This window comes from Myodes glareolus, chromosome 6, assembly GCF_982192425.1.
Source record: "Myodes glareolus chromosome 6, mMyoGla1.1, whole genome shotgun sequence".
NCBI lineage: Eukaryota > Metazoa > Chordata > Mammalia > Rodentia > Cricetidae > Myodes > Myodes glareolus.
The window spans coordinates 2,652,452-2,671,102 of record NC_142031.1 but is presented as its reverse complement, the minus strand read 5'-3'; the positions used below and the strand labels follow the sequence as shown (position 1 = coordinate 2,671,102).

At 50.6% G+C, this 18,651-nt stretch overlaps 1 protein-coding gene across 1 annotated transcript; it reads right to left on the bottom strand.

Annotated features, from left to right (window-relative positions):
- Positions 1–48: 48 nt before the first annotated feature.
- Positions 49–18,571, bottom strand: Ccdc27 (coiled-coil domain containing 27). Its single transcript, XM_048416277.2, has 12 exons — positions 18,104–18,571; positions 17,318–17,444; positions 16,238–16,348; positions 15,345–15,499; positions 9,639–9,818; positions 8,900–8,992; positions 8,201–8,597; positions 7,891–8,021; positions 4,522–4,599; positions 4,029–4,241; positions 1,531–1,635; positions 49–275 (listed from the first exon to the last, which is right to left on the bottom strand). Exons 1-12 carry the CDS (start codon positions 18,278–18,280, stop codon positions 153–155), a joined length of 1,890 nt encoding a protein of 629 aa, XP_048272234.1. The 5' UTR covers positions 18,281–18,571; the 3' UTR covers positions 49–152.
- Between the last annotated feature and the right edge of the window lie 80 nt (positions 18,572–18,651).

Here is an 18,651-nt window from a genome sequence, read left to right as displayed (position 1 = left end):
GGGTGCAAAAGATGAGGTCCTGTAGGTAGCAGAGAAGATGAGACAGTGGCCAACTCTAAGGTTTAATTCTTTAACACAAAGCAAGCCGCACAGGTCCTGACCTCTGCCCTGACCTCTGCTGGGCAGGCCAAGTCCTGGGGTCTCTGCCAGATCTACTTGGAAGACAGCTTCTTGAGCTTGGTGGGCAGGGAGATGTCTGACTGCTGCAGCGGGGGCACCTTGACACCTTTTTGTTTCAGCTGGCTGTAGAACTCGCTTCTCTCCGTGATGATTCTCTGCACAAGAAAACAGTCCATGGGTGGCCTCCAGCTCGCCACCTTGGTCCCCCACCCCCCATCCAGGATTTGCTGCTACAGCAGGTGAGTTGGAGTGTGGCTTCCCTGCCAGTGGTGGGACTTCAGAGATGCTGTCCCAGGAGGTGGAGGGGTGGGGGAAGGGGGTGGGAGTGGATCCACACTTGTCCCAGGAGTCAGCTCGTGCACTGAGCCCACCCCTTTAGTCAGTGTGGCACTGAAGGGAACCTTAGACTCCTAGAGACTAGAAACTGTTTCGTCTTGTCCAACAGGGCCTGACTAGTCCCTTCCCAGCCCTAGCCCTGTTCTCACTCCTAGCAGAGACACAGGGCCTTTGAGCATCTTCTCTGTCCTTCCGTCCCTCTTCCTCCCCACCAGCAGACACACGACCACAGGCCTGTCCCCACAAGTGACAGTGGAGTGACCCAGGCTCATTCCCCAAAAGCCTCAGGGAAATGTGAGCATGTTGGGTTCGCTGGGCAACGCAACAGAACCTTGGGAACAGAGTGTCTGCTAAGGAGATGTGATCCTGTGTGGCATACGACCCCAACCAGAGCAGCCTGGTACCTCAGCCATCCCCAGGGCTCTGGTGCCCTATACCTTCAGGGTAGGCAGGTTCATCCCCTTTATAAAGGGAAGGCCCTGTAATTCAGGGAAACACAAAGTAGCTAGGATTAGCACACCGAGGGCTACTCCAGTTCATAGGCACCACAGCCTGCACCCCCAGGACTCTCTAAAGCTTCTGCTTTGGGGGACTCTAGGTCCATAGGAGTTGGCAAGGCTGAGGCCAAGAGGAAGACTCTGGCCCAGAAGCTTCTCTGGAGGGAGCTCCACCAAGGAAGCTGAGCTGGACAGTGAACTTCCTAAATGCAGGTAGCTTATCCCTCTCCCTGAGCAGGGATGAGGATCAGAGGTAACTGGGTGCCATTCTCCATGAGGCTGAGAGCAGCTCAGATTCTCCAGCTCCATGCTAGAGCTGTCTCCAAGGATGGGCTGGTCCTCTCTGGTTGAGCAGGGAAAAGGGACAGTCCTGGAGTTACAATGCATGGTGTAGAGCTGGGATGAGAACCGGGTTTACAAACTGAGTCCAGACTTCCTCAGCGATGGGCAGTGGGGACACAGCTTGGGTCCCCTCCTCCCTCAGCCTCAGTGATGGGCAGTGGGAACACAGCTTGGGTTCCCATCTCCCTTGAGTCTTGGGTGGTGGGCAGTGGGGACACAGCTTGGCTCCTCTCACCTGCAGGGACTCCAGGATGTAGTTGTCAGAGAGTTCAGTGGACAAGTTCTTGGTCCCACTGACGCTGTAGACGGCCTGGATGATCTTATTCCTTAGTCTCTCCAGCTGTAACAAAGGTGAAGCCATCTCCCAGTTACGAAGAACGATGCCTGGTACTGCCACCATAAGCCTTGCAGGCTCGTACGTGTCGTGGCTGGGAATGGGACTTGCCTAAGAGCTAGAATGTTCTGGATCAGACCTCTGTTCCTGGGTGGCCCCACATTGAAGCACAGAAACTTTAGCATGCCAACACACTTATTTTTATGTTCTTAAACTAGAGAAGTACGCATCTCCACCAGGAGTCCTGGGACTCCCACATGCTAGGAAGCTCTCTACTGCTGAGATATATTCCCAGCTCTGCATGTGACTTTAAAATATCAGCACAGGGCTGGGGAGATGGCGCTGCGGTTAAGAGCACTTGCTGCTCTTGCAGAGGACCTGAGTTTGGGTTCTAGCACCCAACAGGACCCAGAACTCTCAGCTGCCTGTACCTCCAGCTCCAGGGGATTAAAGGCACACAGACTGTATACACACAGACTTACACATGCACATACATAAAAATACACATTTTAAAAATAAAAGAATGAGCTGGACGGTGGTGGCACACACCTTTAATTCCAGCACTGGGGAGGCAGAGGCAGGTGGATCTCTGTGAATTCAAGGCCAGCCTGGTCTACAGACTGAGTTCCAGGACAGGCTCCAAATCCACAGAGAAACCCTGTCTCAAAAAACCAAAAAATAAATAAATAAATTAAATAAATAAAAGAATGACACAAACAATTACTTTAAATTTTAGTTTCCAGCTGCCACTGAAGATCTCAGCCTCTCTTTTGTTTGGTTTGCTTTAATTTTATTTTATGTGTATGGGAGTTTTGCCTGTTTGTCATCTGTGCACCAAATGCATGCAATGCCCACAGAGGCCAGAAGAGGGCATCAGACCCTGTGGGACCCGAGTTGTATGTGGTTGTGAGCTGCCATATGGGTGCTGGGAATTCAACCCATGTACTCTGAAAGAGCAGCAGCCAGAGCTCTTAATGGCTGGGCCATCTCTCCAGTCCCGCCTCAGCCTCTTAACAATTCACAGCATCCCTTCTCTGTAGACTATCAGTTTTTAGACAGCTCTCTCTCTTATCTATGATATATATCCCTTCAACCTCCACAATCAAAACACAGCCATAGAGGCCAATACTAAGCCAGTTAAAACTCTAGTATAGATTGTATAGTATAGACAAGATGTTCAGCGGTTAAGAGTCTGTTCTGCTCCTGCAGAGGGCCTGAATTTGATTCTGTCTAGTTTCTTTTCTATTGCTATGATAAGACACCATAAACAAGGCCTCTTATAAAAGTGTTTGATTTGAGCTGCATGTTTGGAGGGTTGAAGTCTGTGACGGTGCAGCAAGGGCATTATGGCACACATACCCAAGACCCATAAGTAGGAGGTAGAAGCAGGCACTAGGAAGGGTAGAGCCTTTTGAAACCCCAAAGCCTATCTGCCTACAAGGCTGCACTCCGAAATCCTTCCCAGCAAGTTCTACCAACTGGGGACCACATATTTAAACAAAGGAACCCGAGCCTCTGAGAGTCCTTTTCAATCAAACCACCAGACGTTACAAGTTCTTAGCACCCACATGGGGTGTTTACAACCCCCCATCACTCTGCTCTGCAGGAATCTGAAGCTTCTAGCCTCGCAGGCACCTGTGTTCACATTTGCTGGCACCCACACATCACATACACATGTGTGCTTGGTTTTTGTTTTTTTAAGTTTTTCGAGACAGGGTTTCTCTGTAGCTTTGGAGCCTGTCCTGGAACTAGCTCTTGTAGACCAGGCTGGCCTCGAACTCACAAAGATCTGCCTGCCTCTGCCTCCCGAGTGTTGGGATTAAAGGCGTGTGCCACCATCACCCGGCTTGTTTGTTTTATTTCAGAGTGGAGCACAGAGTGGGCTCCTGAGGTCCCACCCCAGCTGAGGAACTACTGGCAGTTAATGGCTGGTATGGGAAGGAGTCACTTTTCTTTGAACGGTGACCACTGACTGATTGTTCATGACCCCCAGTGTGTGACCCCACAGCCGTTCACATATGGGCAGCACAAAGTGGACTCAATGGGTTATAAAAAAAATCAACTTAGAAAAGATGAGAGGACTTGAGGAATGAAGGGAGACACACTGGGGAGGGGCAGGAGGTGTGGGGTGAAAGGGGGGGTTGACATGGACATCTTCATCCTCCCTCCTGCCTCTTTTTCTAGGTGAACAATACTGACTCCTGTCCTCTGCTTCCAGAATGTTCCACAAGCCTTCACTCCCTCCTCTACTACCTCACAAACATCAGTTCTACACTGCACGTTGCAATCTGAGGCAGAATGAGCCAGAGCCTTTGCTGGGCATCCGGTCGGTGTGGGGGGGCAGTGGGTAAGGATATAGGTGGTCATAAACATGAATCTGAACCCTCGGTGGGCATTACCCTGGCCTGAAAGGACTCCAGGACCACGCGAGTCTGTTGCTCTGCTTGCTGGATTGTCTCATTCCGGCTCTGGAGATCATTGTGAAGCTCTTTCCACCGCCTCAGGTGGTCCTCGTACAGGTCGACCTGAGCCTGCAGCTCGCTGGCTTTGCTGTGCAGCTCCACGATGTCCTGATCACGCTTGAGGAGCTCTCTCTCCAAGTCAGATACTTGCTGGGGGAGCCAGGAAGGGCAGAGCATTAGCTGTGTGGCCAGAGCTGTGCGATCCTTACCATGTCTTCCCAAAAGAAGGAGGCAAAGAGCCTCGGATTCCTGCCACCCAGCCCAGCCATTGCCAGGGGACCCCAGTATGGGTCTGTTGAGTGGGGTGCTGTCTGGATTCAGAGGGCCAGCTCCACTGTGAAGATGCTCCAACCTTATCTTGTCCATCATGGTATCCCAACCCACAAGGATGGTAGCCCAGCCCAGGCTTCAGCGGTGCCCATGCCATCACCTGTCGGAGGATAAGGTTTTCCTTCTCAATGAGTCCCATTATCCCCTGCTGCTTCTTTTCCTCCCGGAGGCTGGAGAACTGCAGAGCAGATGAGGGGGTCAGTGTGGGTCCCAGGCCCAGGACAGGTGGCATACAGACACCTGACCTGCCTCCCCACCCTCCCAAGAAGAAAGTGGGTTTCTGCAGACATGCAAGAAGAGAAAGAGCGCCAAGGACACAGTGGAAGATGGGAAACAGATCAGTGGATGGCAGAGCCAAGAAAGTCAGACGCTAAACCGTTCACAAGGAAACCAAAGACAGGCCCTGGCCTGCCAGCTACCTGCCCTTGTATCCACTCTGGTAAAGACTAGTCATTTTCAGGCCTGAAGATGCCACCCTCCCCTGTGTGCTGAGTGTGGGAACATCCTCAACTTTCTGCCCTCCAGGCCCAGAACTGGAGCAAGAAACCTTTGCTTGTTAGCCAAGACGCTCTTTCAGCCCCTAGCTTTCAAGGAAACTTGACTGCCCCAGACACCAGAGGAGACCTCTACGGAAACTCTCCAGGGGCCACTCTGGATCACAGTGTGGTCACCACAAAGTCCGAGGTTCCAGCAGCCCTGGGGCAACCAGTTTAACAAACATAAATAGTGGAGACTAGAGACCAAGGGAGGCTCGTCAGAAGTGGAAGAGCAAGATGTTGAAATGTCAGAGACACTGTGATCCCAGGACAGGAAGGCAGAGGCAGGAGGATTGTCATGAACATGCCTGGGGCTCAGTTCTAGACCTTGTCAAAGAATGTGACAGCAAGCTCCCATCAATGTTGCCTTTGCAGGAAGAAAGGACAGGGCTCTTGTGAAATAGAAAGGGGCTGGCTCTTGGAAAAAGAAGGAAAAGAACCCTCAAAGCACAGATGGACATTTCAAACATTGAAACTGAAACTCCCAAGCAGAGCTACAGATGGAGTTGAGGAAACCTAAGGGACAAGGAGACAAAGCTAAAAGAAAGGGCATCTCACAATGAGAGGGCCAATCTAAGCTACTGGAGCTCCCTAAGGGAAATCAGAAAGGAAGAATGTGATTGTTTGGCTGGAGAGATGACCAGGTGGCTGAGAGCTCACTGCCTTTGCAGACAGCTGGAGTTCAGCTCCCAGCACCATGTCAAGCAGTTCACTCCAGCCGCCAGGCTGACTTCTACTGGCCTCTGTGAGCACGGGCACTCATGCACACACATTCATCCACACATACATATATGTACACACACATACACATATTTTTTTGCTTGTTTTTCGAGAGATTTTCTGTGTAGTTCTGGTTGCCCTGGAACTCACCACGTAGACAAAGCTGGCCTTGAACTCACAGAGATCCACCTGTCTCTGCCTCCCAAGTGCTGGGATTAAAGGTGTGTGCCACCATCATCTTTACTTTAAAAAGTAAAATCATCTGTTTCTCCCTTCCTAGACAGACCCATGTATGTCTCTCTTAGGGTCCTCTTGTTCCCTAGGTTCTCTGGGGTTGTGGCCTGGAGGCTGGTTGCCCTTTGTTTTATGCCTATTATCTACTTATGAGTGAGTACATATGATATTTGTCTTTCCGGGCCTGGGTTACCTCGGTCAGGATGGTTTTATCTAGGTCTGTCCATTTGCCTGCAGGAGCGTAGAGGGCAGAGGGGAGGAGGGAGGGAGAGGAGAGGAGAGGAGTGAGGGGAAAAAAAGGAAAATAATCTAGAAAAGAACATGGCTAGTTTAACTGCCAACCTGATACAACTCACACCTGGGAAGAGAGTCTCAATGAAGGATTGTTTGGATCATGCTAGCCTGTGGGCATATCTGTTGGGGGGATTGTCTCGATTGTTAATTGGTTTGGAAAGGCTAAGCCTGAAAATGGGCAGCTGTTCCCTGACTGGGGTCCGAGACTGTGCGGGAGCAGACAAAGCTGTGGGAGCACTAAGCGTCCAAGCATCCACTCCCTCTCCTCGTGACTGGACTTTAGCTGTTTCTGGCTCTGCCTTGACGGACTATGGACTATGAGCTAAAGCGAACCTTGTGTCCCCTAAGTTGCTTTCTTTTTTGATTTTTCAAGACAGGGTTTCTGTGTAACTGTCCTGGCTGTCCTGGAACTCACTCTGTAGACCAGGCTGGCCTTGAACTCACAGAGATCCGTCTGCCTCTGCCTCCTGAGTGCTGGGATTAAAGGGGTGTGCCATCACACCTCCCTAAGTTCCTTTCTATCAGGGCATGTTGTCACGTGTGGCAACAGAACTAAAACTGGAACAAAGAAGCAGAAGTGAACAGCAGGGCACACAAAGGCTCTAGAACACACGACACACTTCTAGAGGGCCACCCAGTGCCTGCCGCACAGTGTGAGGTGATACCCCTCTGGGCACTAAGGCACGGCTCTGCCAGGTCTCAGGACGCCCTGGACAGAGACAGGATCTGACAGCTTTTCAATAGACGACATTCAGAACACACAGGTGACCTCAGATTTCCCACCAGCAGGCCTGGAAGGGACAGGAACAATGTCTTTGCCTTCGCAGCAGGGCAGTGCTTCTGCAGCTGGGCGGGATAATGATTTCTGAACTGTGGTGACCCTGATGGCTATTAACGTGTAGAACTGAGGCATTTTCAGATGGTTTGTGTTACCAAAGCTTCCAGACATACATCCTTTCTGGGAAAAAAACAAAAACCCCTAGAAATGAGTTGCACAGAAACAAGAAAGAGAAGGACGTGGGTGCAGAAGCTTGAGACCGTGACAGGAATCTCAGTGTTGTTCTGGGAACTCTCCCGTGTTTCAGGTGATTGTGAATATGATGTTGGCACAGAATGGAAGCTGGGAGACGCTGACGTTAGGGGAGCAGAGGACGGGGAGAGAGCCTGCCCCGTTGGAAGGCAGACGAGGACGCTGGGGAAGAGGAAGTCATTTGATGATGTCACAGTGAAGATGACTCTATGAGGCGCATTATCTGATGCCACAGTGGAGTTTCCTGAAGAATTTGCTAGAAGACTTAGACGTCATTGCTATGGGATGGGGGCCGTGAGAAGAGGCACTTGTGGGGTAGCCTGGGTAAGAATAAACTTCTCTACTTCATAACATGTTCTGTCTCGGGCATTTGCTAACAGAAACATGAGTAGGCCCAGAAGCTAAACATACTCTAAATGTGGATAAACAGCCTAGGTAGGGATCAGGGGCCGGCAAATGTTTAGGGAGTAACCAGGGTCACCATGACACAAGACATGGGGACACAGACCAAAGGACAGTAGGACTGAGGCTGTCCACAGTGCCACCAGCTGGTGCCCTGGACTTGGAAGGCCATACCCCCTGAGTCACTGGGACCACTGGGCCTGCTGGCTTTGCTCACTGACAAGGTTAGAGGGACTGCTGAGCACACAGCCACCTTGTTGGTCATGGCCTGTATCTGCCGCTTCCGTTCGCGGAGTTCCTTCTCCAGAAGCTCGTTTTCCGTGGTGACCTTTCGCAGCTGAGACTCCTGAAAGTCGGTTTGCCGTTGTAAAGATGTGATGGCTCCTAAGAGCAAGGCGGGACACAGGCGGAGCGAGAGAGTGAGGACCATCTGTGAGCCCCAGGCCCCAAGCGCTTGTCTGAATGCCCTGTTGTCCTTTCTTGGTGCAACTCCTGCCCGCTGGGCAGAGTCAGTGCAACCAAGCACCCACACCCCATGGCAGCCGCCCCTTGGCCCCTCCTACCTGTGGCCAGGGAATATCTGGCCCTAGTGAGTTCCAGCTCACTCTGGAAGTCCAGTAACATGCGCTCATACTCCTCCAGCTGGGCCATCAGCTCCTCCTCAAAGGATTCAGTCAGGGAGTACGACCTCTTGGGACACTGCTCCTCCTCCTCCTCCCTCAGCTCCCACAGTTCTTCCTCCTCTACCACCGCCTCCTCCTCCTCTTCTAGTCTGTTTGCTTCCTCCTCCTCCTCCTCCTCAGGGCCCTCTTCACGCAAAGTCCCCATATTGCCCATGCTGCTCCCAGGTCTGGCAGTAGTTCCAGCCTCCTCCGGGGGCCCCTTGGGGCCTTTTTCCTCCATGACACTTCCTGGCTCCATCTGCAGCTCCTTGCTACTCTCTGTCAGGTTAAAGTCATCCTGCATTTGGGGGACAGAGAGAAAAGGGACTGGGCATTGACACAAATGTCCCTAGGTACAAGGGAGATGTACCAACTTCAGAAAGCAGCTCAGTTCCTTTGTCTCCGCCTCTCAGTATCTGCACTCTTGGTGGGGGAGGGGCATTGATTGGGCTTGCCCATTGGCCTCCTCTGCATTTAGGGAGGGCCAGCAAGGTTTAGGCTGCAGGGAGGGGCGCTGTGGCTGGGGCCTCCCTCCTAGCGTTCCTCTGTCCCTAGGAGCATCCAAGAAGTGACAGCCTGGGGCTTCGGCCTGCTCCACACCTGCATCCAGGGCTGGAGCTCCTCCTCTTCTTTGTGTAGTGTCTTCAGCATGCTCAGCCTTCCCAGCTTCAGCGAAGCCTCAAATGACCGATCCTATCAGATGCTGCTATGAATCTCAAGCTCTCCAAACTCCCACAGGAGCTCCAGGTGATACTGCCCCCATTCCTCACCCTCCCGGAAGGGAACCTTAGTCTCTCCAAGTGCAGGTGGGTAACCATAGCAGAGGGCAAAGGAGCAGTGCCATCCAGTAGAACAGGGCAATGGTCTGTGGGCGAGCAGCTCTGGGGAACAACGGGGCTCTGGGCCCTACCAGAACAGCTTCCCGCAAACACTTGGCCCAGTGAGCATGCTCGTTTGTGGTTCATCTGCCTGCCCTGTCCTCTCATGCCTGCGTTAGAGCCCTTGGAGGGAATGGGGGAGCAGAAGTCCCATCTGTTCCCCCTTGGGCATCTATCTGTGTAGGCAGTTTTCCCAAGGTACCCAGGCACCGCCCATGACCTCCAACCTCCTCCCTGCTCCCACTTCACGTCTGCCCAGACAAGCACAAGCTGTTATCAGGTGTGAAAGACATCAAGTCTTGGACCAATCCAGGGACCATTCCTGGCCATAGGGTTCTGCCTCCCCCGCCCTCTGCTAATGTCTGAGAGGGCAGAGCCTACAGCTCATAGGCTATCTCAGTCCATGAGCTATCCCTTTGGACTATCTCAGGGCTCCCATAGGCCCCTGGCAGAAGGCTCACCATCTTGACGGAAGAGGAAGATGTTTCTGTGCCTTTGCTTCTGAGGAGGGTCTTCAGTTGTTTCTTCAGGGCCTCCTTCTCCTTCTGGAGCAGCAAGATCTCCTGATCTTTCTTCTGCATCTGGGTCTCCAGCACCGAGAGGCGCTGGAGTTCTTCTCCCAGCCGGAGCAGGGAATGATCCTGTGTGGAAACCAGAGGCAACTCTTGGGCACCAGGCAAGACCAACTGTCCCCATTTTCCTTCTCAGCCACCCAGAGAACAGTAGTTCCCAGACACTTAAACCCTAGGACAAGTTTTGCAGCTCTTTATTGCAGCCATTCCTGGGGAGCCACGCCCTGGGATTCACGTCCTGGGGTTCTGCGGCATTAGCATCTGTCCTGGGAGTGGACCCTAAATCCTTGCGCAAAGGCCTTCAGGTCAGGACCAGAGCCTGGTCAGCTTTCCCGCTGTAATTCAAGATACCTGTGTTCTTGGTGGCCCACACATTTCTGTGGAGATGTCACCCAAGAGTGACCCCCCCCAAAGGAGCTTGTTAGGGAGCCCCTCAGTCTGCCTTCTCAAAATCTCAACTGTGTCAGTTCTTCAACAGAAGGCAAATCAAAGGCATCTTTAGCTTCTTCACCAACAGATATGAACTCAGGGAAAGACTAAGGTAAGGCTTCCAGGCAGAAGGAAAATTACCCATGCAGAACAATCTGGAACGGAAGGCAACTAGAAATCTCTCAAGTAATTGAAATAACGTCACAGGCTTCTGTGTAGCCTGCGGACTGAAGAAGAAACCACTTGAGAAGTTAGGAAACATTATGAATGGATGACATTGAACGTGGGGCCATTGTCATGCCTCAGGATAAATCTAAAACTGTGATGGAAGCCACTTCATAGGGAGTAAATAGTTCTCAAGAATGAGTACTGTTTTTTTCTGAGACAAGTGTCTAACTGTTGCTCCAGATGACTGGAACCAGTCTGGCCTCAAACACACAGAGATCTCCCTGCCTCTACCGAGATTAAAGGGCTCTCCCACGTGCCCAACTCTATACTGCTCTTGCAGAGGACCAGAGTTCAGTTTCTAGAACCCATGCAGGGCAGCTCATAACTACCTGCAATTCCAGCTCCAGGGGAGCCAGCACCCTCATCTGGTCCTGAGGGTACCCACACCAGGAAGAAAGTCACACAGGGACACACACACACACTAAACAAACAAACAAATAAATAAATGCCAGGTTGTGGTTTTGAGATTTACTTACTGGGAGAAATATAAACTAATATAAACAGCCATCTTAGGGGCTGGAGAGATAGCTCCATATTTAAGACTATTCGTTGACCTTCCAGAGGACCTGGGTTCGGTTCCCAGCATCTATATGGCAGCCCACAACTGTCTGCAATTCCAGTTCCAGGAGTCCTGGCCTTTTATGGCCTCCACAAGTACCTCACACCCATGCTGTACAAACTTCCATGAAGACAAAACACCCATCCACATGACATAAAAATAAATGAAAAAAATAGACACCTCAAAAATCTAAATTTAGAATTTAGAAAAGAACCAAAAATTGAGCCTAATGAAGATAGAAACCAGGGGGAAGTGTGAGACACAAGAATTGATGAACTCCTAACTATTCAGAAGACTGAAGCAGGAGGATCACAAATGAAAACCTACCTGGGCAATTTAATGATATCCATTCTGAAGTTTTCACAGGAGTAGACAGGGAGCTAGGTACATCATTCAGTGGTGGAACTCTTGCTCGGAGTGTATGAGGCCTGGGCTCAGGCCCCAGTACTAGGAAGATGTAAAGAGTTAATAGTATAGGGAGAGGGTTGAAAATGAGGAATGGGAGGGGGAAATGAAGCAAAAGGAGATGAGATGGCTCACGGGCTAGAATACGGAAGACCTGAGTTTGGTTCCTGGCACCCACATGGTGGTTACAACCACCCATAACTCCAGCTTCAGGGGATCTGACGTCCTCTTCTGGCCTCTGAAGGCACCCGCACATAGCCACAACATGTACATAGTAAATAAAAACAAATCTGAGAAAGAAGCAAGTGGGGCTGGAAAGATTGATGTCTGGCTGTACAAGCATGAGAACCTGTGCTGTGGGATACTCCTTCTGTACACTGTGAAGACGTGTTGCTCTCATTGTTAACAAAAAGCTGATTGGCTGATGACTAGGCAGAATTTTCAGGGCAAAGAGAATGCTGAGAAGAGTAAAATCTCAGGAGTCTCAAGGAGATACAGAGAGAAGAAAGATGAACTTGCCCTGTTGTTAAAGGGTACTGTCGCATGGTAGAGCATAGATAAGAAATACAGGTTAATTTAAAAATATAAGAGCTAGTTAGTAATAAGCCTGAGCTATGGGCTGAACCTTTATAATTAATAGGTCTCTGAGTGGTTATTTGGGAGTTGGCTGTACCAACGAAGAATTCCACCTACAAACCCAAGTTTGGATTCCCTCCTCCCTCGTAGAAAGCCAGATGTAAGACCCTGTGCATCTGTAACCCTGGTACAAACAAGAAGATAGCTGGAGCATGCTGGCTGCAAGCCTTGCCAAAAAACAGCTAGTTCCAAGTTTGGTGGGAGATCCTGTTTCAAGGGAATAAGGCAGAGGGAAACTGGAGAGGACAGCCAATGTCCTTTTCCCACCCTCACAGGCACGCTCATGGGTACATGTGCCTGCACGTGTGTCTGCAAGCACAAAAACCACACACATACCCCTGCCCCCCACACACACATCAGACGGAAACCAGCATGCAACATTGTAGCATTGGAAAGTGTGAAAGGGGTATGGGAATTATTTGTGTGACTATTAAACTTTTTTAATGTTTAAAATGAAAAAGCAAAGTAGGAAAACAATACCAGAGAACACATCTTATTGTTCTGACCATGGTGATCTCAGACATGTGCACATGCCTCCAAGTAGTCTGAGAACTGCCATGGGGGAAACTGGTCCCTTTCCTGCTGAGGACTGCTAAGATGGCATGGGGCAAATTTTCTGGTGCAAGTGGCTCTCCTGTCTCTTCAGAAGACACGAAGGCAACCCCAGTAGCACCATCTGAGCTCCTGGAGGAAGCAGGCCTGTCGCCATCTCTCAGAGGCTTCCACCCTGGTGGGTGAGCAGCAGCAGCCTGGTGGTGAACACCTTTGCCAGCATGGCAGAGGTGGAAGGGCTGGGTCACGGGACACACATGCTTTTGAGCTTCTGGACCTATCACACATATGCCAGCTGTCAGGGACCTGCCCTGGCTGGGACTTGCAGAAATTCATTGGCTTCTGTCCAATTGTGTTCTTCCTTGTGCATTCAACAAGTGTGCAGGGTTTTCCCTATAGCCCCACTGCCTTTTTAAAAACTGGATGGGAGCTGGGGAGGTGCTCAGCCAGTAAAGTACTTGCTGCGCAAACAGGAAGACTAGAGTTGGATCTCTGGAACCCATGGAAAATAGGTGTTGGGCCTGGGGAGATGTCTTAGTGGTTAAGAGCACTGGCTGCTTTTCCAGAGGATCAGGGTTTTATTTCCAGTGCCCACACGATAGCTCACAACCATCTGTAACTCCAATTCCAGGGGATCTGGTACCCTCTCCAGACTACATAGGCACCATACACACATAGAACATAGATATGTATGCTAACAAAACATTTATACACATGAAATAATTCATTTAAAAGACAATACAAATAAGAATGGAAAGTTGTCTCACTCTATTAAAGCCAATAATTTTAAAAACTTTTAAGAATATTTATTTATTATGTATACAATATTCTGTCTGCAGGCCACAAGAGGGCACCAGACCTCATTACAGATGGTTGTGAGCCACCATGTGGTTGCTGGGAATTGAACTCAGAACCTTTGGAAGAGCAGGCAATGCTCTTAACCACTGAGTCATCTCTCCAGCCCCTAAAGCCAATAATTTAAAGTTAACCTAACATTGGAAAAGCCAGAAGTGGGGGCACACTCATATTCTAGCCCTGGGAGGACGGATACAGGCAGATCCTTGGGGCCAGCTTAGTCTAATCAGTGAAATCCAGCTCAGTGAGAGACTCTGTCTCAAAAACAAGGCAGACAGCACTCACAGGACAGCACCCAAGGTTGACCTTTGCCCTTTACACACACATTCACGTGTGAACACAAATGCACCTGCACATGCGTGCATGAACACACAAATTCAAGACCTAGAAATAATAAGCATCCATTTGAAAAAAAAAATCAGCACGTCCTAAAGCCAACACTGAGAGAAAGCCTAAAACAGAGAGAGCAGCTGATCAGAAGGAGACACGACAGGAGCCAGGGGCTTCGGGAATGAAGAGGCTGCCGCTGCAGGAGCCGCGGGCCGTGATGGCACCGCTCCCTTCTGCTACACCGCGTTACGTTAGTGACACAGACTTTCAGGAGTCAGACACTTCCTACGTGACTGCTAACTGCAGGAAGCAGAAAAGGGGAAGTGCCCACCTTGTAAAGACATAAAACCTGTGATTTATTAAAACTTGTCTGTTTTATAAGCATGGAATCCCAACTCATTCGAAAGGCTGAGGCAGAAGGATTGCAAATTCAAGGCCTGCCTGGTCTGTAGAGTGAGTCCAAAGCCATCCTGAGCAAATCAGTGAGACCCTGTCTCAAAATAAAAAGTAGTAGAAGGTTTGGTGCTACAAGCACATGCAAGACCCAGGGTTTGAGCCCCAGAGGGCAAAATGGTAGGAGAGATGGTTTGAAAAACAGACTTTGGGGAATAGTGATAACATAGAATCTCCCAAAGCCTAGATGAAGTGTGTAGAACAAATTCTAATTAGTATTAATAATAAAAACCCAGAGACAGATACTAGGGGATGTAAGCTGAAAGATCAGAGAAGCAGAGCAGCCAACCGCTAATGCTAATGTTCAGACTGAAGGGGCTATACTGTCTCTACGAATCCTCAGACTGCATGCTCAGACTGAATTCTGAGACCACAACTGAGCTCCTGTCTCCTCCTGCATTATATTCCTCTCTCTGTCCAGTCATATTCCTTCCTGTCTCCACCTCCCTCGTTCTGAGATTAAAGATGCGAGCCACCACCTTTTGGCTCTGTTTCTCTTTTAGACTGATTCAATTTTGTTTAGTCCAGGATGGCTTTGAAATCACAGAGATCTGTCTGCCTCTGTTTCCATAGTGCTGAGATTAAAGTCTGCCACCACTGCCTGGCCTCCATGGCTAACTAGTGGCTTAGCTCTGCCCCCTGATCTTCAAGTAAGTTTTAGTTGTTAGATCACAAATAAAATAATACTACAGAAGTACTTCTGAATTTTTAAAAACAAGGCCAGAATAACCTGAACGTCATATTTCAACAGAATTCTAAGACAAGTGAGTTTGTGTGCTCAACTCTTACAAGCATCAACTTTTATTTGTTGTTTGTTTGTTTTTGTTATTTAAAGGGAAGATCCCACCAGGATGTGATGGCTTATGCACAGATCTCTGGGCATTTGCTAGCCTCTCATACTCACAGGGATTTCTGGGCTGAAGGTGTACAGACTGGTTGATGGCCACACATGCTAATTAGTTCTGTGCTGGGTTAAAGTGCCACACACCGGGAAGGAAGGAGGCAGGGCGGGTGTGTGAGAGAATCACTGGATTAATAGCAGCCAATGTAGGATGTCTGGGTGTTGTTTTAGGCTATGGCTAGCCAGACAGTAGAACAACAGTCCACTGTGGGGTGGGCAGGATGCCGGATCAGGTGCGGGACCCTACCTTCTCATGGATGACTGAGATGTACCAGGGCATTCTGGTTCTTTGGGACCTCTTGACCATGGTTGGGCTGCTGGTGGGGCTCGTGGCTGGGGGCTCACTCCTCTTGCGTGAGTAGTTGAGCTCGCAAGCACTCTTGCTGAATGAAAAGATGCGCCCTGTAGAGGAACACAGACCAGAGGGCAGTTAGATTCTTCCCTGTGGATATGCAGAATCTTCCATGATAATATCCACCCTTCCCGCCCTTCCCTCAGAGGCTGGTATCTGTCCAGTCAGCTGTCATCCACTGCCAAGCTAAAAGCTTCAAGTTTGTGTCTCCTCGACCAGAAGCCTACGTATAGCCCTTGGGACCACCACATCTGTCCACACACACCAAGAACACACTCAGGAGGGTGGCCGTGTATCAAAGTCCATATCCAGATTCCAGGGTGGAAGGACGAGAACCTTCGAGTCAGAACAGGAAGCCATCTGCTACTGCCCTTATTGACTCCATGACCCAGCCCTCTTGCACCCCAGAGTCTTGTTTTAGAATTTGGAGTTCTTCACCTTCTTGACCCTGGAGGCAGTTGTTCACTATGGGTTATTATCTGAAACTACCATGTTTATATCACCTTCTGGCAAAGGAAAGCTTATTGCGTTATTCAAGGATGTGGTACCCAAGGGGCTGGAAGGAAAGGGCACAAAGAAGGTAGAGGACTCAGATTTCAGCTGCAGTTCAGCCAAAGACAAGGAACAATGGTAGTGTCTTCCACCAGTGAGAGAAGAGTCCTGCTACAGCCCTGGACCTGGGTAGCCTGTGTCTCAGCATTAGGAGTAGTTCCATGAGGACACAGCAGGCATCCCTGGGGACCCAGGACCCCAGAAGATGAAGGCGGAGACCTCCAGGATCCCCTTACCGTCCATACTGGTGGCAGAGCCCTGCCTGTCCAGGGGCGGGTCCTCGGACATCTTCCAGGTTCCGGAGCTGGTGCATGTGTCCCTGGGCAGATCTACCGTGGTGGCAGAACCTGGAATGTGCAAGGTGCCAGAGGTGACGAGAAGTTCTCACTGTTCCAAGATCTCTAGGGTCAAGGCTGTCATGTTATCTTTAAACAGGAGGCCAGGAACAAGTGAGTCTTCCTGATGGAGGCACGGTACTGGACCCTGAACATCCATCAAAACAGAGGCTTAAACAGAGCGATGGTGGCGCATGCCTTTAAACCCAGCACTTGGGAGGCAGAGGCAGGCAGATCTCTGTGAGTCTGAGGCCAGCCTGGTCTACAAGAGCTAGTTCCAGGAGAGGCTCCAAAGCTACAGAGAAACCTTGTCTCAAAAAACAAAACAAAACAAGCAACAAACAAAAAACCATCTGATCACAGTGTGTCACCCGAGCGGACTGATGGAGGCGTCTGTGAGCGAATGTAGGTACAGCCCCTGCAGCCTAGACTCTGTGGCCCCTCAGTTCACCCCACAACAATCCCACAGCGCCTCCTGGGGAGCAGAGCCCATGCTGGGATATTGCTGAACTTCACAGACAAGTCTCCAAGTTGGTGTTGGGGACATGGGACAAGAGCAGGTCAGGGATCCAAGAGGTTGGGATGTAGCCTTGACTCTGAGTGATGTGCCCTGGGTAGGCACTGAGTGCTCTCCTGGGTTTCAACAAAACAAGATGTAAGGCTTCTAGGAGTCCTTGGGGTGTTTGCTCCCACTTAAGTGTCTATGAACTTAAGAGCATCTTCACAGAAGCTTCTAGAAATTCCAACCCTCCCCTCTCCCATCCCAACACTGCAACAGCAAAACAAGAAGGAGCAATCGTGAGTGTGAGGTCTATCCTCTTACATCTCGCCATCCCCCAGCCTCTGTGCAGGTCTCAGAGACTCTGTGCTCCCACAGAGGACTTCAGAAGCGTCCCCAGAGGCTCCTTACGGGCTGAAGGGTTTCAGGAGGCAGGAGGCTATTCTCATCACCCTTGGTGGTCTGGGGGAGGGTGGTCTTACCCACATGAGATACAGACGTGGCTCTGGTACTGAACTGGGGGCATCCAGGCCGCATGAGGAAGGCCTTTCTCATTTCTTCCATTTCAGACACAAAGCCATTAGGGCTAGTGAGCTTCTTGATCTGGCTCTGGCAGGAGAAAAAGTGAGACCAGAGACTTGGGCTGTGTCTACGGGATGGATGCAGGGGCCCTGCCTATGCTGTTACTCGTGGCGATGGGCCGATCCTTTCCTGGCCAGCTGGAAAGCATTCCCAGAAATCTCTGCATTAGAGACAACCCTTGGCTGGGCTTTCAGCACCCAACTAGGAAGTCACCGAGACTACCAGCACCATCCCTGGCTCCCCTGGTGCATGGTGGGTGCAGGTGGCCTTTTCAATTGGACTTCCCTCCCTTGGGCCCTTCTCTCTCTTTCCTCTTCCTCTGTGACACTCAGGACAGACTGGGTCTCTTTGCTCAGGGTTCAGAGTTGACTTCCTCCTTTGGGCTTGACTGTCCAGACCAAGCAAGAGTCAAGGTCTGCAGAGGGGGAAGTCAGTGACTCCATACAGCTACCCCCAAGAAAGCCTGGGGGCTCTGGATAGGAGGTCATAGGTCTGTCAGGAAGTTGGGCAAGACCAGTCAGGGCTCTCCACACCAGAAGCAGCAGTCCGCAGGCCTCCTGGACTCTGTGGCAGATTGCCAATAAGCATGTGCCAAGCTCTGCTGGCTGCCAGCTCCCATGGGCCTTTGGTAAGGAAGAGGAACGGCTAGCTCCATGGTGGCTGTGCTGGGAAGTTAGCTTCCGTACCACTTTGCGGTAGTAGCGACTGACGGCCTGGGCCGACTTGCTGGGTCTGTGATAGTCTTGCAGCTTCCTCTCTGGACCATGGTAGTCTCGGTTGGCCATGCTCTGAAGTAGCACCAGGCCCTTGCTGATCTGAGGAGATGTCAAGCTGAACTCCTCAGGGAAGTTCTCCTTCTTCATTGAGAAGACGGAACCAAAGGCAGACGGTCACCCTGAACGACCACACAGGCCGATCTGCTTCTGTGTGCAGCGCCGGTTATGGAGGAGTAGTCAACCTTAGCTTGAGCCCTCAGAGGGGTTCAAGCTAGAAAAGACAAGCTTCCAATGCTCCTGTCCTACAGGCTCCTGGGAGCAGTGTGTGTCATCACAGATGTTGCCATAGAAACAGGGCATGGTCATAGTCTCCTCAATTTTCTGCAATTAGGTGAAGGAGTTGGGAAGCAGATCCACATGCCGTTCCCACAACTTCTTGGGATGTCACAAGAATAAAGGAAGTCATCTGACCTCAGGGACTCAGAATCCTCCTCTCTCATTTGTGTTGGGTGCAGGAG